The sequence below is a fragment of the Leiobunum rupestre genome, chromosome 4 (genome assembly GCF_980474605.1).
Source record: "Leiobunum rupestre chromosome 4, qqLeiRupe1.1.hap1, whole genome shotgun sequence".
In the NCBI taxonomy this organism is placed as follows: Eukaryota; Metazoa; Arthropoda; class Arachnida; order Opiliones; family Sclerosomatidae; genus Leiobunum; species Leiobunum rupestre.
In genome coordinates, this window is record NC_143387.1 from 37,474,241 (window position 1) to 37,494,724 (window position 20,484).

Consider the following 20,484-nt stretch of genomic DNA (forward strand, 5'->3'; position numbering starts at 1 on the left):
TTCCTATGCTCGAAGCCTATACACTCTTTTTTTGGGAATTTTGCTGGGCGCGTTCATGTTGAGTTTACCCCACTTAACCCCCATTCTCCATATTCTGGGACCAAAGACCCGAGCCTAGACCTCCCACCGCTGGTTCCAGGTAATGGTCGACTAGCGGGCGGCCAAAAAGAGAGGTCGAAAAGACCGAGAAAAAAAAATTTATTCAGACGCTAATTTGATACTGCTTTTTTATCTAAATGTACAAAAGTATCTTTATGGTTATGGAAATTCTAAGCGTAAGTAAAGTTTGTGCAGCCTTGAATTAGTTATTATTAAACGAAATAATTATCGATATCGGATGACTTTTATTTAATTATTCGGTGAACAAATTAAAGTTTCGTACAAAAATAAAACTAGCTAAATTCATTAGCGACTATAAAGGTCGATCGTCTACGATTAGTTTTGGAGATTCAGCTCTGATTATTACATCCACTTTGCTGTTCTTTAATAGGAAATGAGGAGGTAGAAACCCGATAGTTTTAAATTCGCTACCAGTGTATCGTAAGATTTTAAGTTTTTGGCGATATTTCGTTTTGTACATGGCTAAAATCAATTCGTTCTCCGTAGAACACAAGGATATAGAACGTAGAGATTCGAAAGGTTGTTCGACTATCGGTATTGGCTGGTAGTTCGATTCGGAAGGATTTTTGACGTAAGACCCGATGTGGATGAACACGAAGACGTCTTCGCCGATCACAGACAGAAGGGGATTATTCTCCAGGCTTATTTTACATATCCGATTCATGGGCCGAACCTTATTCGTTTTGGGGTTGAACTTAAATATCTGTTGTCCGTTCTTGAACACGACGCATTCCTCGTACACGGTCAAAGCGGGGTGCCAATACTCTAAGAATGTTTCGTTCAGATTGTGCCTTTTAAATTCGCACGTTGCGTTGTCGAAAGTAGCAATTACTACGTTTTTCTTCTTGGTGTCTCGACCGTAAAGATACAAGAGGCCTTCGGTGGCGAATGCCTTGACAACGTGAAACTCTTCGCCTAGAAGCGGTAGCTGCTGTTTCGCGCAAATGGACTGCGATTTGGTGTTATAAACTACTAGTTCGTTGTGGCCGACGAGATAAACGTGATCACCATTAGCCGCCGTGTGTGCAACCTGAATCGCCAAACGCAGACCGAACAGCCTCCATCTTTTATTTTCGAAGTCATAGTCCGCGATTTCCACGGAAAACCCGTCGACGGCGATCAAAGTCGTCCTGAGTTTCATGTCCGAAATTCCGTTCAAAATATGGTTGAAGTTCGTTTTAAAAGCGTCGACGCAATTGGAACAAAGATTTTCTAATCTCTCTTCGACGACAAAGTCTGGAATGTTCTGAATTTCCGCGAGTTCCACCAACGAAAGATATTTCTCGGTGTCTTCGTCCGGATGCGTTTTCATCCAAGAGATTAAACCTTCGAGCCTGGCCACCAGAGACTTATCGCTCGACAGATATTCGGCGTACCCGGCGTTGATAACCCCGTACTTCGGAGTTTCCTCCGGCTGTTGGAACAGTTTCAAACAGTCACGAACGAGTTCGAACGGAACCAACTTCATGTCGTCTTCCGCCGGTTTTTTTAAAAGGTTTTTCGGAACCAGTTGGCGAAAAACGCGGGATTTCATGTCCTCCACGACGTCGGCGAAACCCAACTCGACGGCGAAAACGTACGTGCTAAGGTCCTTGACGTTCTGCACGTAATCCTGGCATTCGACTAAGTAGGAGTCTAAGCAAAACATGTCGGCTATTTGAAAAGCGCTGCATACTTCTTCGCAGGTGACGTTTTCGAAATCGATCCTCTCGCCGTACATGTAATTTAAAACTACTTTAAAACCAACTTTTGATACGTTTGGAAGTTCAATTTCATTCTTCTTTGATTCTTCAAATACGCTAGTGAGCATAGCTCGAAAATAGTCACTGTTCGAAATCAAAACGCACTTATGAGCGTTGAACCGCTCGCCTTCGACAATTAGAACGATGTCGCACGTTTCTCCACTTTCTCTGGCAATTCTCAAACCGTCCATTATAGTTGAACATCTATTCCTTTTCAAACGGTCGTTGTAGAACATTCCCATATCCATGTTTACGAACTTACTCTGACGTTGTCCGAGGAACGATATTTTCTTCAACAGTTAGCGCCGTTAACCCCTGACCAAATGCGTGAAACTGTAACCGAAATTCGAACTCCGTCGCTGATTGGTTAATTCAAAAATAAGGAAAGTTAAAGCCTGGGTAAATTATGCGAACGTATACATTCCAAACTTGACCTAATTTTCCCTCTGCTATAAAATATTATTTTAGATCACAATTATTTCATTCTGACTAGAATTACCTGAATATTTAATTAGAGGCGGATACTGTACAATTTAGATGCGATATTAAAAATATATATCTAATAAAGAAACGTCACATTTTACAGATATTGTTTATTGCTAAGCCTTGCAACGTGGAGAGGGAGAACTAAAGTAAATAGGGCCGGGTCTCTATAAAGCGCAATTTCGTACTGTTGTCGTTCGATAATTCATTAAGGCCAACGCTACGCCCTAGAATCCGCTAGCTATAAGGATATCTTATCGTTTATAAGAGCATCCAGTACAAATAACACCAAAATATCGTCAAACTACACGATAAGCCGCGTTTCAACAGAAATGCTGTAGTTTCCTGTAGACTATGCGTACAGAACCAGAATAATGCCGCATCCCGATAACGAAAGTCACTGTAAAGTGCTGCTACCTATTTTCGAACGAAAATACTATAATTTTATTATTTTATTTATTTTTAAATTAACTTATATGAAAATTAAATTGTTATTGGTAAAATAAAAGATAGGTACGCTCTAAACGTGTAAATTTAAAATATTGATTAAAATTTTCGAGTTAGGTTGTATACCAACAGATGGCACTCCTGTTTCGTCAATGAAATTCTTTTAATTTTTCGTGTAATCTACAAAACCATCAACAAAAACAATCACATTTAATGGTTTAGAAAAAAAAAACAATAATTATCACCATTAATAAAACTTGGTTTTTTCGTTACTAAATAAAGACACACTTATAATATGTCTTACGATTGGGTGTTTTAAAATAAATTGTATAAAACAATAGCTGCCTCATAAGCCTTGATTGCGTCCGCGCGACATTTTGAGCCGTGCACTAAAAAATAGATGAATAATAAAAAGATGCTATTTTCGATGCATTCCCGGACAAACAACAATTGTACATAAATAAATAACTTAAAAATAGTATAAAATTGTTGGTGCTCAGCGCCAAATTTGGAAATTGGTCCATTATGATTGAGATGGTGTTCGTAAAAAGTGTCGTGTTTAAAGATTAGCGCGATATTTTCCGTAAAACAAAATAAATTAGTCAGCGCATTAGCGATAAGTCTTCTTCGTCGAGTTATATTTTACTGAACAATTTTCCAGAACCTAGTGCTCAACATTATTGATTTTAAAGAAAGTATCTAGATACTTAAATGTTTTACGTTATTGTCTTTCGGTAGAGCTTTGCAATGCTTTTTTCTCTACCATATGCAACAGATTATGTAGATACAGATACACAAATACGGATGAACTTTATTGTGGTGTTCAGTATAATTGAACATTTAATAACAGTATAAAAATTTATACCCGCGTTTGTTTCGCGGTAATGTTGAAAAATTTCTTTTAAATAATGTAAATGGGATTGAAAAAAAAATTGTAGTACGTAGTAAAAAAAATGTAGTACGTAGTTTATAAGAATAAATATTCTTATATGTCTTTAAAGAATACATCTACAAATATTTCAGAATTCTAAGAGTATATCTATCATTATTGGGGCCACAATGTTATCAAATTAAATTTAACTTTAACGCGAATGAATATGACATTTTCGTTATTTATTTCGTAAAATAATTTAAATAACCGAAAAATCGTACAACGAATAGAACACGAGCTGATTAGCCTATAGCGCGAAAGACCTTAAAAAACAATGTACAAAAAGGTGACTCTTAGGACATACAGGTTTTAAATGAATAACTTTCACGCAATCGTTATGTTTACAGATCACAATTATACCAAAAATGTGAAGTTGATAATTTGATTAAACTGTGGGCTTCATTCACTGCACTAAGAAGTTCATGAGCTTTATTTTTATCGCCACGTCTCGTTTGGCGATGATTCACCGGCCGCGGAAATAAACGGTGATTCGAAAGACGTTTTTCTCGTTCGCCGACGTGTCTTCGAGGGGTGAAAGGTTCTCGAGGGAGGGGTTTGACTTACGACCTTCTGAATAATTGGGATTTACTAGAAATGGATGCTCGGCTACTGTCAATGTTGGAGGTCGAGTCGGCCTTTCGCCTCGATTTCCTGCCGATTAATAAGAGCAGGATACAGGAACCGAGCAGGACCAGTTGAAGGACCCCGGCGACGGAAGACAGAATGTAAAAGATTGGTCTCGAAAAACACAAGCCACGGCCAGGAACAAGCAGAGGACTGCTCGAATCTAAAAGGAATTTTTATTTGCGAATTAGTCACTATGGTACGTAAACGGCTAAATGTTAAAACAAGACGCGATACAATACAATATGGATAGGTTTGCTTAAAATAAGCTACAAATTACACGTTGACAATTTTGGTCTAGCATTTAGACGCAACTTTTTTTTAAATTCTGAATATTTCTCCGAATATAGCTTTCAAAAAATATTATTTCCAGTAATTTGAGACAATATGTAGTTTCTACTTATAAATTAAGTGAAAATTATTAATTTTGAAATTTTTTACATAAATTACAACTACTCTTTGTGTAGCAACGTAATTTACGATTTCATACATTAAAAAACGTGTACGTTGTTTGTTGTTTATTTACGACGTTTTAGGTAGATCTAGCTATTCTATTGTTTTATAATAAAAGCAAAAATCTTATTTGTCCCATAGACCCAAAGAACCCTCGATACACCTTTAGTATTTTAATTAAATATATTTATTACAGAAAACATTAGGGGCCAACCCGTCCGGAGTCACAGAATTGAAGGAATTTTTCCAGTTTTTAAGGAGTATGTCGCAGTCATTCGCGACTTAAACTTTCGGGTCACGCTTAAACGCCAGGGGCCAAGCGAAGAATACGCAGCGAGGACGCCAGTAGGGCGACTATAACCTGTCATCGTTCCGTCTTCCCGCGACCGGTTTACGCGGTTAAATTCCATTTAAGTGTTGAACTCGAGGAGGCCGACCTTTGAGAGCTAGGTGTCACGAGAGTGAGCTCACCACTACTGAGCGCGGAAACGACGTTGAAGAATATCGCGAGTGCCCTCGAGATTTCGCGAGTACCGTCAAAATTCTCGTTCTTTCTAGATAAGTGTCCGAGATAAAAGCGCGAGCCGGGGCGCGGTCTATAACGGTCCCGAGTTCGTGCTTAGGTTGTTCCGTTTTATCGGGGCATGTTACGTAGTTTAGCTCGCGTTAATAACGCGTTATCCGCTTCTTCTCCGTCCGATATACATCAGATGCAAATCTCCGTCGAGATACGATCGAGACGAACCCGCCTCGAATTCTTCGCGGAAAGGTCAATAGCACCCAACTTGAAGACCATTAACGGAGCCATTCGTTTCCTGAATTTCGTAATGACTAATTTTTGCAATTGGTCGCCGAGATAATGAATTCACCGACCGTGTAATTGATCCGGGCTACTTATAAGATGGCAAAAATAACGGTGGTATGAAGATGACGTATAATTTCGGCGACCACCGTACCCGAGCTTCGCCATTGCCACGTTCGCATTACCGAAAATAACGAAAATTGACTATTTTCGCGTCGTGGCATCGCGATAGAGGTTATAGAGTGAACTCGGCCTTTGTTTATATTTGGGTGTCCAGGAAGAGAAAGCGAAATAAGCGCTCCGTATAATTATCTTATAGCGGACGTATATAGTCGGAACGTTGTAAACACAGCGCGTCAACTTGGTTCCGGCTTCGTTTCCGAAGGAAAAAGAAGGATGGCCCGGAGCCAGTTTTATCCCCAAGACGAACATCTTTCACCCGCAAAAACATGGCGCGCAATTATTTCACCCTCTTGTAAAGGTTAAGAAGTGGGTGGATTTACGCTACATCGGGGTGAAATGAGCGACAATGACCCTCGAAATACCTTCCATTCGAGGTTTGAAATAATAAATAACGGCGTTTGACCTACCATAACGAAAATGAAAAAAAATTGAAGCTTACCTTCTGGTTGTTCGAGTTTTTGGCTCCCTTTTTCGCCCGTAGAATGAGTTGGTTTGAGACTTTTCACCACGAACAAGGAGCTTTCCATCGTGACATCGGTCACCACGTCTCCGGATTGAAGACCCAATTGGTCGGCTGACCTTTTACTCCTCGCGAGTCCATCCGCTTGTTTAGTTTCGTTCTTGCACGTTGCCTGTTTCGTTCAAAAACACGATTTCGTCATTAGTAAGCGGCGCGTTAGTCGTACAAATTTCAAGATTCTGACCTGACTACAGCTGTCCAGACAAAATGAGACGGTCATTTGAAATTTCACCGTGCTGTCCGACGCGAATCGGAAAGCTTGAAATGGAGCCACCAGCGATTTGGATCCCAGTTGTAATTCCAGGTTTGGGAACACTGATGGCTCGACCGGGCATCCATTGTCGTCGAGTAGAAGAACGGTTTCTGATCCTTCTCCACTTCGAGCCACTAACGAACTTCCGGTTATGCCAAACACGCCTGCAACAAACAAAACTCGCTATTTTAACTTTATTATTACGAGCGAGATTGTAATACATATATTTGTTGACACGTTTTTATATAGTTTCATATATTACGCCACCCAAAACAATACACATGCTAAAAAATATTTATCGCGTATTTCCTGGACAGTTTTACATTTGGTCAAATTTCAAAAGAAACTTTACTCAGTGCATGTTTGGAAAATCCAATTTCTGATTGAAACCAGTTGCATTTTGTCCTTTTAAAATTGGACACATCCGCGACGGGAGAAAAAATAATTCCACGTTTTAGTGTTTAAATCTTCATCACGATTTTCAAAAACGGAAAATATATTCGCTCTTTGAAACCCAGCGCGTAATATTTCGTCTCAGTTTTTTTGGGTAATCCCGTGTCAGTGGCGCGTAAAATAAGCGCATATATATATTCGCAATTAAAGATGGCTCCGCCAAATTATAGTTTCGAGTTGTGGCTACTTTTATTCGAGCAAAAAGGTACTAAAAGAAAGTACTTAGGCATAAATCGTCACACAAACGTGAGACTAAACTATAGGTTTTAGTCCAAACTTACAAAAAAGGGCATTAAGCTACCGATTTCGAGCTCTGTATGGAAATAAAAACCACCATCGTTTTTTGCGTCTCTCACTACCTCTAACGCGAAATGATGATTAGGTAACTGTGGATTCTTAGCGCTGGACAGCGGAGTTGAAACGCGTACGCAGTCAATGGCCTTCTACGATTCATAAGTACGTATATAAATTTCTCTCGATCCGCCTATTAGAGGGATCTCTGGCGTGAAGATGTTGTGGGAATTATGGATGAAATCATTATGGTTATACGCCGTCTCGAAACCGTTGGGAAAGCCGGCGGGTAACTTTTATTTCAACGAGCACGCGTGGCGTAGCCCGGAGGATCATTAGTACGGATTACGCGGAAAAATTGCTATTTAAAACAGAAGATTTTTATTCGTAGTTACGGAGCTAATTAGGGGTTATATTTCTTTGATATATTGACGCGGTGTTATTGTTTTTACCATTCTTCCGTGGAAATTTCTGACGGCGAAACGCGGGAAATCGTGTGCGATTTTTTTCGTCTCTAAATATTTTCTACATCGCGTACCACCGGAAAGATTACAATTTATTTATGAAATGTCTTCGGGGCATGGCGACATACGCCTCGCGGGTGTATATTTTATACATTATACCTAAATATTAAAAGAATCATTCCAGCAGAACGTGATAGTCAAATTGTGAATTTCGTGGCGCGAATTCGCTAATGAAGTGTTGAGAAAATGAGTACAAGGGGTGAAAACAGCCATCCGTTCCTTTTCTTTTCTTAAACTTTTACTTTCAATGTCGGCATTTTCATTTTTACCTCGCCGAGGGGACTTTGTACCCTAGGAGGGGTATACAACCACCGTGTCTGTCTGTCTGTGGGTGGGTCTGCCTGCCAGGCCTGCGAACGCGTTCGCATTTTCGGGGCAAAGGGTAATCACTGCGTACCCAGTTTCTTAGAATCAGGGAAAAGGTTTTTCCAAAAGCGCCCTCTTTTTGTCATTGGGTGTAGTATAAGTTTTTAATCGGCCGGGATTCGGACCCGAGCCCTCTGGCACGACAGGTGAGCGTTCTACCGCAGAACCACGGATACAGTTACGCTTCACTGAAAATTAAAAACTCTTCCGAGGAGAGGTATATTTTGGCTTGCCAACTTGTTTATTAACGTAATAGAAGTTATTAGCCGGGCGGAATTATTAACGCGAGAACATTAATACCATAGAAAATCAAAAATCGAATGAGAAGTCATTAAATGTATTCGAGATTATAAATTCCATGGAGAACAATTTTCCTCTTCATTAAATCGTTTTCCGTTCTATAAAATATATCGCTTTTGTCCGAGCCTTTGTTGTTTTAATAAACCAGGGTAACAAAGCGATACTAAATGCCTAATCAATCTTAAGAATTCCTCTCTGGGAACTCGGCATTCGTATCATTGGAAGCTGCCACGAACAACAGGGGGAAAACGAGACACAAATCGATCATACTTTCGTCGAGCATTTCCACTTTGAGCATCAGAGGATCGCCCAGGTCAGCCCCGGTCACATCTTGCCCCGTCGAGTCCAGCACTCTAAGACGGATGGGCGGAGTCGGAGCCAGACCCGTTACCACTTGGGTCAGCGTCTGCAACTCGCTGCCGTAAAAGAGAAAAAAGAAATGTTAAAATGTGAAAAATTACCGGAATGGAGATGATACTCCCGCTTCGAGTAATTTTTTTTCCAGAAATAAACCGCAAAAAGTTTAAAATAGCCGCCTAAAGTAATTGCCCAGCAATGGTTTGACCTTTAAGTCGTCATATACGCCTTTAAAGTTCGCCTGGAACCAATAAATGCCTCGTCCTTTTCTATAATTTCTCTTAAATGGAAATTCGACTAGCTGGTTCTAGCCGAGTTTCTCGTCAACCTTTGCCTCGAAGGGACAATCGTGTCTTACCGAAGACTATTAAACGATTATCGAATCGTAACCGGAGACAAGTTTTATCGTCGCCTTTTTCCCTACAATTCCAGAGATCATTGTGTCGCGTAAATTAAGAAAGGAGGCCCAGTTTAAAGTAGACTTGGACAGTCGCTATTGTTGATGAACTATTGGATCGCAAATTCCGGCCTCTTTTATTTCGAGTGGTAATACCGGAGGCTAGACGCTATATTATTTCAAGAATTCAGTCAGATCATAAAGACGGCACTAATGACCAGAATCTGAAAGGTTTTCCATCAGGGGCCTCGAATAAAAATGTCATTAAAGATTTATTTTCAAGACACGTTCGTAAGAAATCTGACGTGAAATAATGTTTTTCTTTCCGCAATTCCGTTGAAAGAAATATATTAACATTTCAAAAACTTGGCGCGATTGAAAATCTTAAAAACGTTTCGCGATGTCATACCGCGTATAATATTACGAATTATTTTCATTTAAAATTGCGTAGCCCTATACTAACTTAGTTTCACTTGATATAATAAAGATAAACATTCCAATAAACAATTCTGAAAAGCTCTTAATATTCGTACTCATTTGCATTTTTTCAAGGCAAGAGAATCCGATAAAAAGAAACGAAAAAGTATTCAACCCCGTCGCAATTTGGGGCCGCGGGGAACCTTAACCACGAAATACAGAAAGCGAAATTCTAGAAAAAAGATAGGGTATAAAGTTTATTGCACCTTTCTAAATCTGTATTCTTAATTCTTTATTTTATGTATTTTCATATAACCTCTCTTTTTCTCTCCGAGGACTCACGCGTGGTTAATATATATTTAAATATATATTCCATTTTTCCTAGAATTCATTACAGGGAGGGTAGTTAATTTATTCGTATCATATTCTTTTGTCTCAAATTTGACATAACAAGTGCTACTGGTCTCCCGCTAAAATAAAACCGACCTGGGGGCTATTTTAATATTATTTCATAAATGTATTATTTTTCAACCGAACGGCATTGCTATTTTAATAGGCGTACGAGAGACAGAAACAATGATTTTTTTATCGCCGTGGTTTCGCGGGACGCTTCTAATATTCATTCCGACTCCTAACAAAGCGTGCTTTTCGAATTTATTTTATATAATTTTGATTATAGCCCGGAGGCATCTTTTTCGTCGCCATCGAAGAGGATAGCTCGTTAAGAGTTTCAATACAATAAAACTGCACCGCAGAAATTAGCATAATTTGGGTTTTCTAGCTTAGAATCAATTTTAGAACGGAAATTGTTACAATAACAAGACGATGACGGAGTGACGACTAAAATATATAGCAATTGTCGCGATGAGATTTTTCATTGTATGTTAATCGCAATCTTCCCAATGTAAAGTATTAAAATACGAAAATCATAAACATAACAGAGTTCAATGATACTGTTTTCAAGGATTTGGGTAATATAACCAAGGAACTAAAAATATCACGACACCTAGGAACAACAAACACAAGGAGAACGCAGCTAGCCTTTAAACACGCTAAGGCAGTGTTGTGTACAAATTTCATTGGACGAACCTTTACGCTGAACGTTTTACGGGCGGGGGGAAGACAATTTCCGAATTTTCTTCCAACGGCAGCAGTCGCTAAAGCGTCTAACCAATGAAAACTGTACGCAAGAAAATGCTTGACTTTTGACGGCTTGCATTTTCCTTGTGTAAGGTGCTGTGTTGGTTGTTCTTAGATGACACTGCGCGCCAAAATATTTCCAAATAATGCCAAAAAAGGAGAAACTGACCCTTCGACGACCTCTTTCCCAATTTTAAGTTTCTGGTGAACTTCTTCGTAGTCGCAAGCAACGTTTATCCTTCTGTCCGTATTTCTCAATACAAATGGGTGATGCTGCACTAAAATGCTGTTCGTGAAAGTACCGTTGCCCTAGAACAAAAAAGGTTTGACCTTCGTTAATTAATTTGTATTACAATACAATATCAGATATTGAATTTGGTCTTTTAATAATAATAATAATAATCAGCTAAGCTAATACCCAAGGAACTACACAGGCATAAGTCCACTAGTGACTTGCAAAAGCCAATTACTATATCTCGTTGCAGTTTTCAAGATGTCCAGTGAATAAACTGCAGTGACGGTACGTATAAACATTATTTCGGTGAGGTGTATTATCGCTTTCTAATTATTTCTTCCCGAACGTTTTGGTATGGTTTTTAGGAAATTTTATGTCCAGGAACTTACCGTTCTAATAACTTAACAGAATTGGTCACATAATCTGATACAAGCTGTGTACGTTTATTTTTTGGTACATAAAGTAATAAATGAATATTATTTGTTTCATCTATTAAGTTTCAATTCGAATATCGGTTTGAATTTTTCGAAATTAAATGTCCAGGGTGGTATCTACTTCGCTTTATACTATTTCAACTGTAAAACAAACCCCAATTCCAATAACTAATATTTTTAGTATCTCTTTGTAGTTATGTTTCGTGTATATTTCCGATTATCTATTCATTCTTTGTTTTGATACGGGTCAGGTAACACTATTACTTTAAATTTTACAAAATGCTATTGTATCTTATACGACAAAGCCCATTTACCAAGAAACTTTATCATCGAATTAATAATCAAAATCTAGTTATCTCTGGGGTATTTACCAAATTTCTGCTTCCGCATCTCCTTCCGTGGAGAGGCATGGTCAAGCTGACCTCACCCCTGTCCGAAACGGCCACCGCGTAGCACTCGTACGGATGTCCGAGGGCGTAGACCCGACCTCTGAAGGGCGTGGCGACTTTGACGACGGCCGTCATGCTCGTAGATTCGCAATGCATTTCCACTGAAAACGAAAACGAAAAATGAAAAATGGCTCGTCTCTACGACCATCAAACGGCAGCGACGGAATATAAAATCGCGGTGATAAGAAAGAGATAAGAAAGATTGTTTCGGCCACGCAGTTAAAGAAGAGAACTAAGAAAGAGTATAATGTAAGTGAAAGGGTTGTTGAAGCGTTCGAATAAACTACCGAAAAAACCTAGTCGGGCTTACTAACAGCGCTTGTCAAAGTACGCGAAGGGGTGGACTTCGCGATAGAATAATGAAAGGTGTAACTCGGCTCATTTTTCACGCGCTACGAGCGTGATTTTTATCAAGCATACATCAAACATTTTACGCCGTTACGCTCGCAAATAAGGGAGCATCGGGGAAGAGGCCTATTTTACAAATCGTGTTCGGATGATAAAAGAAAAATCGCGGCGGTTTACGCTAAATCCTTTCTAGTACAACAGTGCACTTACTTTACTTTCCCGGTATTTGTTCTTTTTGGGTCGAAGATATTCTACATCGATTGTATCATTCATTATGAAGGTTAAAACGAGGGGGTAGTCACTAATAAATATTTTGTACACCGGATTACTGATTTTCGTAAAATAATCGGTGATTGCTCATACGTTTTGAGTGATTGGCAATGATTATTCACAATTTTTCGGTGATTTCTAGTGATTATATTAAGGGAATTCCCGTGATTACCTATGATTTGTACACCTGATTACTTAAGTCACTACCCCTTCGGGTTAAAATGCCGATATTTAAAATTGTAAATCGTGTACTTTTTCGAAGGTACAATTCATGTGGATAATCGAAACAATATTTCATAAAATATATTCGGTTCATATAAATTTATTGTTTTGGAAAAAATAAGAGATCATCTGAAATTATCAAAAACAAAATCTGTTAGGGTTAAGAATGTAAAAATATATTGGCTGAGCTTCTTTTAGGAAAACGAACTGTACGTTTTATTTTTTGTTGGGGACACGTGTCTGCTTAAATAATATTATTTTTATTATTATTTCGCTAGATATCCGCATATATAAAACTTTCGCACCTCTATAAAAGTGCATTTATGTCGAACTGAAATTATAAAGCAATATTTTTGAGATTTCGTAGCAAATGATTCAGATATTAGAAATTTTTAATTCAAATTTTATTTTCCCAAATATTTGACTATGATTTCAAATTATTTAAAAAATTTTACATTTCGATCCAATTTACAATTTAAGTAATTGATTTAAAAATTGATAAGTTAGTGTCAAGATTGAATGAAAATGTAAGTAAGCGCTATATTTTTATAGTTGGGCTTATAAACAAACGCTATTTAACTCTCTGCCAATTCGGAACCGGCATCTTTATTTATTTTTAAATTAAAACCTTTTTCGTGTCATTCTAAGTGAAAATTTCGTTAAAATTAAGATAATTTTTAATATATTAGTGAAATGGACTTAAATAAATTAAACAATGTGATAATTTGGTTATTTGCAATTAAATATACTGGTAAACATCAGGTGGGTTATTTTCGCTTGTTCCGGGATTTCAGAGTATAGGGTGAGAAGAGTAACGCTATGACGTCATTTTACTCCGATTCTGTGGTGGCGAATAGTTGGAGTAAAAATTTGAGTCCAAAATGGCTGCCTGTGGCCTTTTTAGCAGATAAATTATTGCTAGCACCTCCTTTTCAGAAGAAGTAAAAAGAGCAGCCCTAATACTGCGGAACTATCTAATAGTTTATGGGGCGGAGAAGTTCAGGTGAATAAAACGTTTTAGGGTAAAAAGAGTTCACATTTAGTCCGAGAACAAGCGAAAAGAAACCACCTATCATATCACCATGATATTTCGGTTACGACAATTTGGATTTGGAGTCATTTCAAAATCTTTAAGAAGTGTAAAATTGAAGCTATTCATTTCTAATTTCCGAAATTTTATCCCAAAGTTAGGTTTAAATGCACGTTTATAAAAGTACGAAGCAAAACTAAATTTGTATATAATTTCATTTGCTTTTCTCATAATGAACAACTGGAAAGAGAAATAGCACTGTGACGTCACAGGGAGTCAGGACCGCTTTCTCTTACAGATAAAAAATTCGCGACCAAAATGGCAACCATGGCGAATCTTTCGTGATCATAATCATTTTTAAAAAAATTCTAGTTTTTGACTTTACGACGCGGGTAAAGTCAAAAACTAGAATTTTGTACGCCTTTTGAAGAAAGCCGAAAACGAACTTCCAAGATGAAACGATCGGCGAAACAACCGAGACGTAAGGTGTATCTCTGGAAAAACACGACGATAACACCCATCGCATCAACTCTTCTTTTATCATGCAAATGTACTCCAAATTTAGTTAAATGTCTCGTCATTTTTGAAAAAACTAATTTCTTAAAAAAACTGGGAATTCTCCAATTTCTTCGTACGTGACACGCGTATTAAGTACCTATAGTGGCATTGGCGACCTTGTCCACTTTCAATAATGGCGTCCCTAATTCCACTTCCTAGAAACGAACGGAACCGTCCTCAGGGTCCCTCAACTCCAGCACGCGTTTCGAGCTAGTCTTCGGGCGATTCTCGATACCACCTAGATCGCGAGCTTCCAATGGTGGTCGTTGGGGGTCAAACGTACGCTCGCGAAACAATGGTGTCCACTCGAGATAACAGGAAGACCACGAGACGAGAAAGTCGCGGAATCGGCGTTCCGTAAAAACGCTCCCTCTTGTGGAAAAGGTACGCCTTCTTCTAGTCCAAACAAAGGGCATTTGGGAAAAGCCAGTCGCGTGGTCTGATAAACGCCATTCTCCTCTCGAAGAGAGAGACATAGAAATGGAGAGCTACTCTTTAGAACAAAGAATTCCCGCCGAGTGAGTTTACGAAGCATGTAGCGCGGCATGACTGGAGCGTTTAGATGGTTTAACTAGCGATTACTTTAATGGAAACAAGCTTCGTATTTTCCCCCCATTCAACTATCTATACGGTACAACCTTGGCAATGCCCTGTTAATGGATTTGCCAAAATAAAATAAACCACTGTTTACACGAAACCTCTTAGGAATCTCTGTGGGATTTCTTATATCAAAGACACCGGGGCTAAATGCTCGATTCTTAATAGTTTTTATACTAAAATCGAACAAAATAAAACAGCGCTAAAGTTCAAAATTTCAAATAAAACGTAATAAAATTATCTTAAGGAATTTTTTTTAACCTGAATAAAATTTTTTTCTTACAATTTTGAAATCGTACCCTATAATTGTCTAAAATTTAAAACATTTGCAAATATTTCGCGTTCACACTAATACAAATTGCGTTGAAATATTTTGGAATTTACTTCGAATTTCCTTTTATGGCATTTCACGATACGAAAATGCGTAGACAATGCAAAAGTGATTTTAAATAAAAAAACTTATAGTAACATATTACGTTGCGCTAGGTCAGATTCCCAATTAATTAAACGGAGTTTTTCTTTAAGGAGATAACGAGGAAGGGTTGGGGTATTCGTGAATAGATCGCCCAAAGGAAATGGTTCCGCGACTACCGAATTTCTCCAAAGCGGCTATTAAAAAAACCCATTTGGAGATGAAATCGCCCACCGGATATACAGACTACGGTACAATCTCCGTCTGTTAACTTCCGTCGTCTCTTCGAAAGACAATCTGACCACGAAGCGAAGACCGAAGAAAAACAAATTCAAGACTTTCCACTTCGAACGGGTTATGCTAAAGACGAGAATATGCAAATAGTTCCAAATATAAATCTCTTGTAGAGAAAAGAATGGACCATCAGAACTCGAATCGGAAAAATAACAGGAATCGAGCTGACAGCAATTATATAATCCGGGTCCGAAACTCGATTTTTCCCGCCCAATTTTCGAAAAGGTTGAGCAGTAAATCTTCGCGAGTCTTCCAGGCCCGCTTAAATATCGAAGAGCAAGAAGATTAGTCATCGCCTCGAGTCCATGGCTCTTTCCAATTATCTCATTTGTTTCGAGAAACTAATGTCTCTTTTCCTTCTGGCGCTCGTAGATTCAACTAGCTGTAATACCATTCTCAAGACACAAAAAAACTAATTTCATTCCAAAGCTACGAAAAAAAAACCCGGGAATATTATACGCGCTGGCAAGATATATGACCCGGTCGTTAATGCATCAAGTGTCTCGTGGGGTTTGGATTCCCTCGATTTCTTTTCGATTCCTGGTAATTGATACATCATCCCTGCCGTCTTCTCAAAGAACTTAAAGGAGATTGATCTCAATAGTTTAAGATAGGAGAAAATATAGCTGGAAATCGAATTTGTTACTAGTATTTTTTACTCCATCCCGGTGACGTGTGAAAGTATTTGACGCGATAGATTAAAACCCGATTGTATCCGGTTTAACGGAGATTATGAACCCGCAACTAACGCCTCCGTTTTCATGATTCCTGGAAGACATTCTCCGCCTTTAATGGAGAAAGTGAGGAAACGATAACACGAGGAAAAGCGCAGAGGCGTGGTTTTTCTACCGGGAATCACGAGACGAACAAATATTCTTTGTTTACATTGGCTAATTTATGGCTATTTTTAAAGTGTGTTTTGAAATGTGCAACCAAAAACAGTGACCAAAACCAGTGAAAATTATAACCAAAAACAGAGCCAATAATAAACCATTGACCAAAACCAGTGAAAATTATAAACCATTAACCAAAACCAGTGAAAATTATAAACCATTGACTATAAACCCTGCAAATAATAAACCATTGACGATGAACCGTGCAAATAATAAACCATTGACTATAAACCGTGCAAATAATAAACCATTGACCAGAAACAGTGAAATTAATAAACCATTAACCAGAAACAGTGTACATAATAAACTATTGACCAGAAACAGTGCACATAATAAACCATTGACCAGAAACAGTGCACATAATAAACCATTGACCAGGAACAGTGCGAATAATAAACCATCGACCAGAAACAGTGCGAATAATAAACCATTGAACAGAAACAGTGCGAAAAATAGACCATTGAACAGAAACAGTGCGAAAAATAAACCATTGACCAGAAACAATGTGAATAATAAACCATTGACCATAAACAGTGCAAATAACAAACCATTAAGAATCTAAAAACTACTATCAATTTTACGTATTAACGTAATACTTAAAAACCCAGTATTAAAAAATCTATCCTAACAAAACGATATACCTAGTTTAAATTAAGAAACACGAGCAGGATTTTTAATTAACCCTGGATGTGACTTAGTGGGCAGTAGCTTCAAATAATTCGGTATCTGATTATTTACCGAAACCTTTCGGTATCGTTTCCTACTTCCAGAGACTCAAAAATTTAAACGCAAAATTGACCAAGACCGATTTTTTGGTACGTCGAGGCAATTACCAATTTAGATTGAAATTGAAGGTAACAGGTTTGGAAAGCTCCCTTTTGTACCTCACCACGGCCATCGTTTCCCATCAATAGAGAGGGAAAAAGCAACCCGTTTGGAGGAGCGTCGAGTAACGTGGCGGTGGTGTCGCTTCCGCGTACGAGAAGAAAGGGCCGGTAACGGGAGAGGGTGCCTTAAAACGTATTAATGAATGAGTGACCAGGCGGAGGTCAATCGAAGCGGCGATTCCTCCTATTCTTCGCGACGTCTTATTTCACGCGAATTTCGCCAAGTGAGAGATGAAATCGGCGCAACGCGGGCCGAGCCTCGACTAATCGATCTTCGTCGTGTCGGACATCGAGAGATCCCTCGTTTGGCTAACTCCGGGAATTCGCGCCAGGTGGGCCCAGTGACGTCCTTCTCAAATTGGTGCCCGGGAAACGATAACCTCTCGAAATTACTTCGTTTTCTTACAAAATACATTTTTTTCATTCTCTTTAGTACGTAACATTAGAGCGCGGCGGGGATCATAGTCCGCCTGGACCGAGCGCTGGAGACACTCATTTCGCGAAAATTGATACGTACAAACAACGTTGTAACACTCGGGTTTCCGCCACTCGCATTATTCATTTTGGCCAAGCACTCGACTATGTAAAGCCCAAACATTTTTACATAATTTAATTGTCAACACGGCTTAGCTTTATACGTATCTCACTTTTATTTAAAAAAAAACCCTAATCTGATAAATTATCTTGCGTGTCTCGTATTACAATTTTTGTATCTTTTTATAAACATACGTTAGAAATTTTTTAGTGTTGTTAATTTTCCGGAAAAATAAAACGCGGAAACATTTCCAGAAACTTTTCCGCAAATCGGAAAAATACCAAATTGAAACATAAATTACTTTTTAAGGTTTTTTAATGTTTTATCTTTTTATCGATATAAAATGTCTAATATCAGTAAACATACTACAAAACATTAATAGCGTTACATTGTTATCAGTTTAAACTAGTCTAGAGGTTTACTTTTAGATTCGAAAAAATTAGGCGAAAATGCCGCTTTATTTAAATTTGCAAACAATATATTAGACTAATCATGGAATTAAATCTTTATTTTTTTCGGAAAAATACGGAAAAATTTTCGGGGGAAAAGTCCTTGATCATTTTCCGCAAAGATTTTCCGACTTACAACACTGAAAATTTTCAATTTATTTCAGTCTATGACGACTAGATAGTTTTTTTTAATAAAATTATTCCAGTTGCCCGCTTTTAAATAATTTTACGCAGTTTTTGGAAAGATAACATTTTATAAGACAAACATACTAATGGCAAGAATGGAATTTCGATAGTGTTTCTCTATTTATTTTTAGTATTTCCAAAGTGAAATGTACTTTCAATTTACTGAATCCCAAAATGACAAGTGAAATTCGTTGATTCAAGTCAATCTCTGGAATGAAATGGGTCAGTCACACCGACGCGTGTTTCGCTTATTTCAACGTATACCTCTTTCGTGATAATTCAAATTCAAAATATACTCAAATTTGCGCTTTGTTAAATGTAATTTAAATTCTCCGTAAACACCTCGGGATACTCTTTGAACCATTTTCCTCACAATCTATTAAGAATCGAGGTATCCCGCTGTCATTCGAAAATTCACTCGCTATCGGACATTGCAGTTTGTGATGAAATAAATCACGCAGCCCTCCGTCTCGTCTCAACGTTTCTTAGCGAGGACGAGGTAGCGCCGTGACCTGAATAGACCGAAAGAAATTGCTTCTTTTTTGCTTAACATATTCAACTCGAGCGATTAATACGGGTACTTTCTAAAGAAATTCCGACATCGGGCGAGAGAGATAAATGTTCAAAAGCTCCGGGTAAAGCCACGGACTGTTTCGAATGAAAAAACCTTTTTATTTCTATCAGACAAAGTTTTTTCTCTTTAATCACGCGTTAGGAAAGCGATCAATTTATAATAGGTGTTATCACACCGAAACGCGAGTGCCGGCGGAGCGCTATTTAAAGAAATGACAAGAGTACGGTAACCCTTTGGCGTCATTCCGAGTAGCGACTTGAATGGTGGCCGAACATACTCAATGATAATTCCTTCCAAAGATTAAACTGTCTTACGGAGATGGTAATAGATTTATTTACAACTATCCTTCGCTAGTAGAACGAGAAACCATGCAACCTATTGAATATCGTAGATTACCTCAGTCATCGTTTAGACTTTAGAGCTCGTGAAATAGTGTTCAATGGATCTCGATAATATATTGAAAACCAAACTAGCTCGTTCGAAATGGAAATTTATTCTTCCATTTTCAAAAGTGAAACGATTTCAACTTTACCGCGTTGAGACGTCACGTTGTATAAAAACGATTACTTTATTGGCCGGAACGGGGTATATTGTTTTAAATGTAGTTTTAACACGCGGCTGAATCATCGGTTTGGAGGAGCGGAAGGAGGAGGCGAGGCGAAGCGACGTTTCTCACCGAAAACCAGTTCCTAACTAGCGGCAAAATTAAATCGTCTTATCTCCGAGGATTTCTCAAATAAATCATTCGCCAGTCTCTATCCTCGGGCGAAAATATTTTTAAATCTCGAGAAAGAACGCGATAAAAAAAATCCTCCTACAATAATCCTCCATAAATGTCGCCTTTCTCGTGATCAAATCGTTCAATTGAGGGGGACCATTTCGAAGAGAGCGTGGAAAATAGTTACCGTCAGTTACAAACATCCCGCAGGCTCGTTACTGGGCGTCCCCCTCTCTCGAAACAACCGCCCATTCATCTGGTGGCCAAATAAGCATGACAAGATATCGGCTATCCGCGAGCTCTTATTACCATTATGTCTCGGCGATCTAAGTTCACTTAGATTCCGCAAAGTGGAAGTTCAAAAACTGGCTCGGAGGACAACGCACTTCCTCGTCGAGAGAGGGTTTGGGACATTCGTCTCATATTCTCAATCGCGTCTCTTACTCGAGTGTGAATTACTCGAAGTGATAACAAGGGGCCTCTCTCAACTACGTAAAGACGTCTTCCTCTAATGATTTTTCAAGCGGTTGGCCAAGGATTAAGGGACCTAGCCCCTCGTTCGTTCGTTCAACGACTGATAAAAAGGCCGG

The 20,484-nt window shown here is 38.5% G+C and overlaps 2 protein-coding genes across 4 annotated transcripts in view; both read right to left on the reverse strand.

The window, feature by feature from the left end:
* Window positions 1-324: 324 nt before the first annotated feature.
* Window positions 325-2,673, reverse strand: LOC149947641 (uncharacterized). 2 transcript variants are annotated; one of them, XM_090172897.1, is made up of 2 exons: window positions 2,362-2,673; window positions 325-2,221 (listed from the first exon to the last, which is right to left on the reverse strand). In XM_090172897.1, the coding sequence occupies exon 2, from the start codon at window positions 2,108-2,110 to the stop codon at window positions 413-415; it is 1,698 nt and encodes a 565-aa protein (XP_090029023.1). In that variant the 5' UTR covers window positions 2,111-2,221; window positions 2,362-2,673; the 3' UTR covers window positions 325-412. The 2 variants fall into 2 exon arrangements, with proteins under 2 accessions (XP_090029023.1, XP_090029022.1); XM_090172896.1 differs by having other exon boundaries at window positions 325-2,308.
* Window positions 2,674-2,969: 296 nt separating this feature from the next.
* LOC149947642 (uncharacterized) overlaps window positions 2,970-20,484 on the reverse strand; it is a 36,335-nt gene continuing 18,820 nt past the window's right edge. For both annotated transcript variants that reach the window (XM_090172453.1, XM_090172452.1), the window contains exons 6-11: window positions 11,844-12,022; window positions 10,973-11,112; window positions 8,763-8,908; window positions 6,490-6,722; window positions 6,225-6,417; window positions 2,970-4,510 (exon numbers count right to left, since the gene is read on the reverse strand). In XM_090172453.1, coding sequence (XP_090028579.1) covers window positions 4,284-4,510; window positions 6,225-6,417; window positions 6,490-6,722; window positions 8,763-8,908; window positions 10,973-11,112; window positions 11,844-12,022 — 1,118 coding nt within the window. In that variant the 3' untranslated portion in view covers window positions 2,970-4,283. The remainder of the gene's footprint in view (window positions 4,511-6,224; window positions 6,418-6,489; window positions 6,723-8,762; window positions 8,909-10,972; window positions 11,113-11,843; window positions 12,023-20,484) is intronic.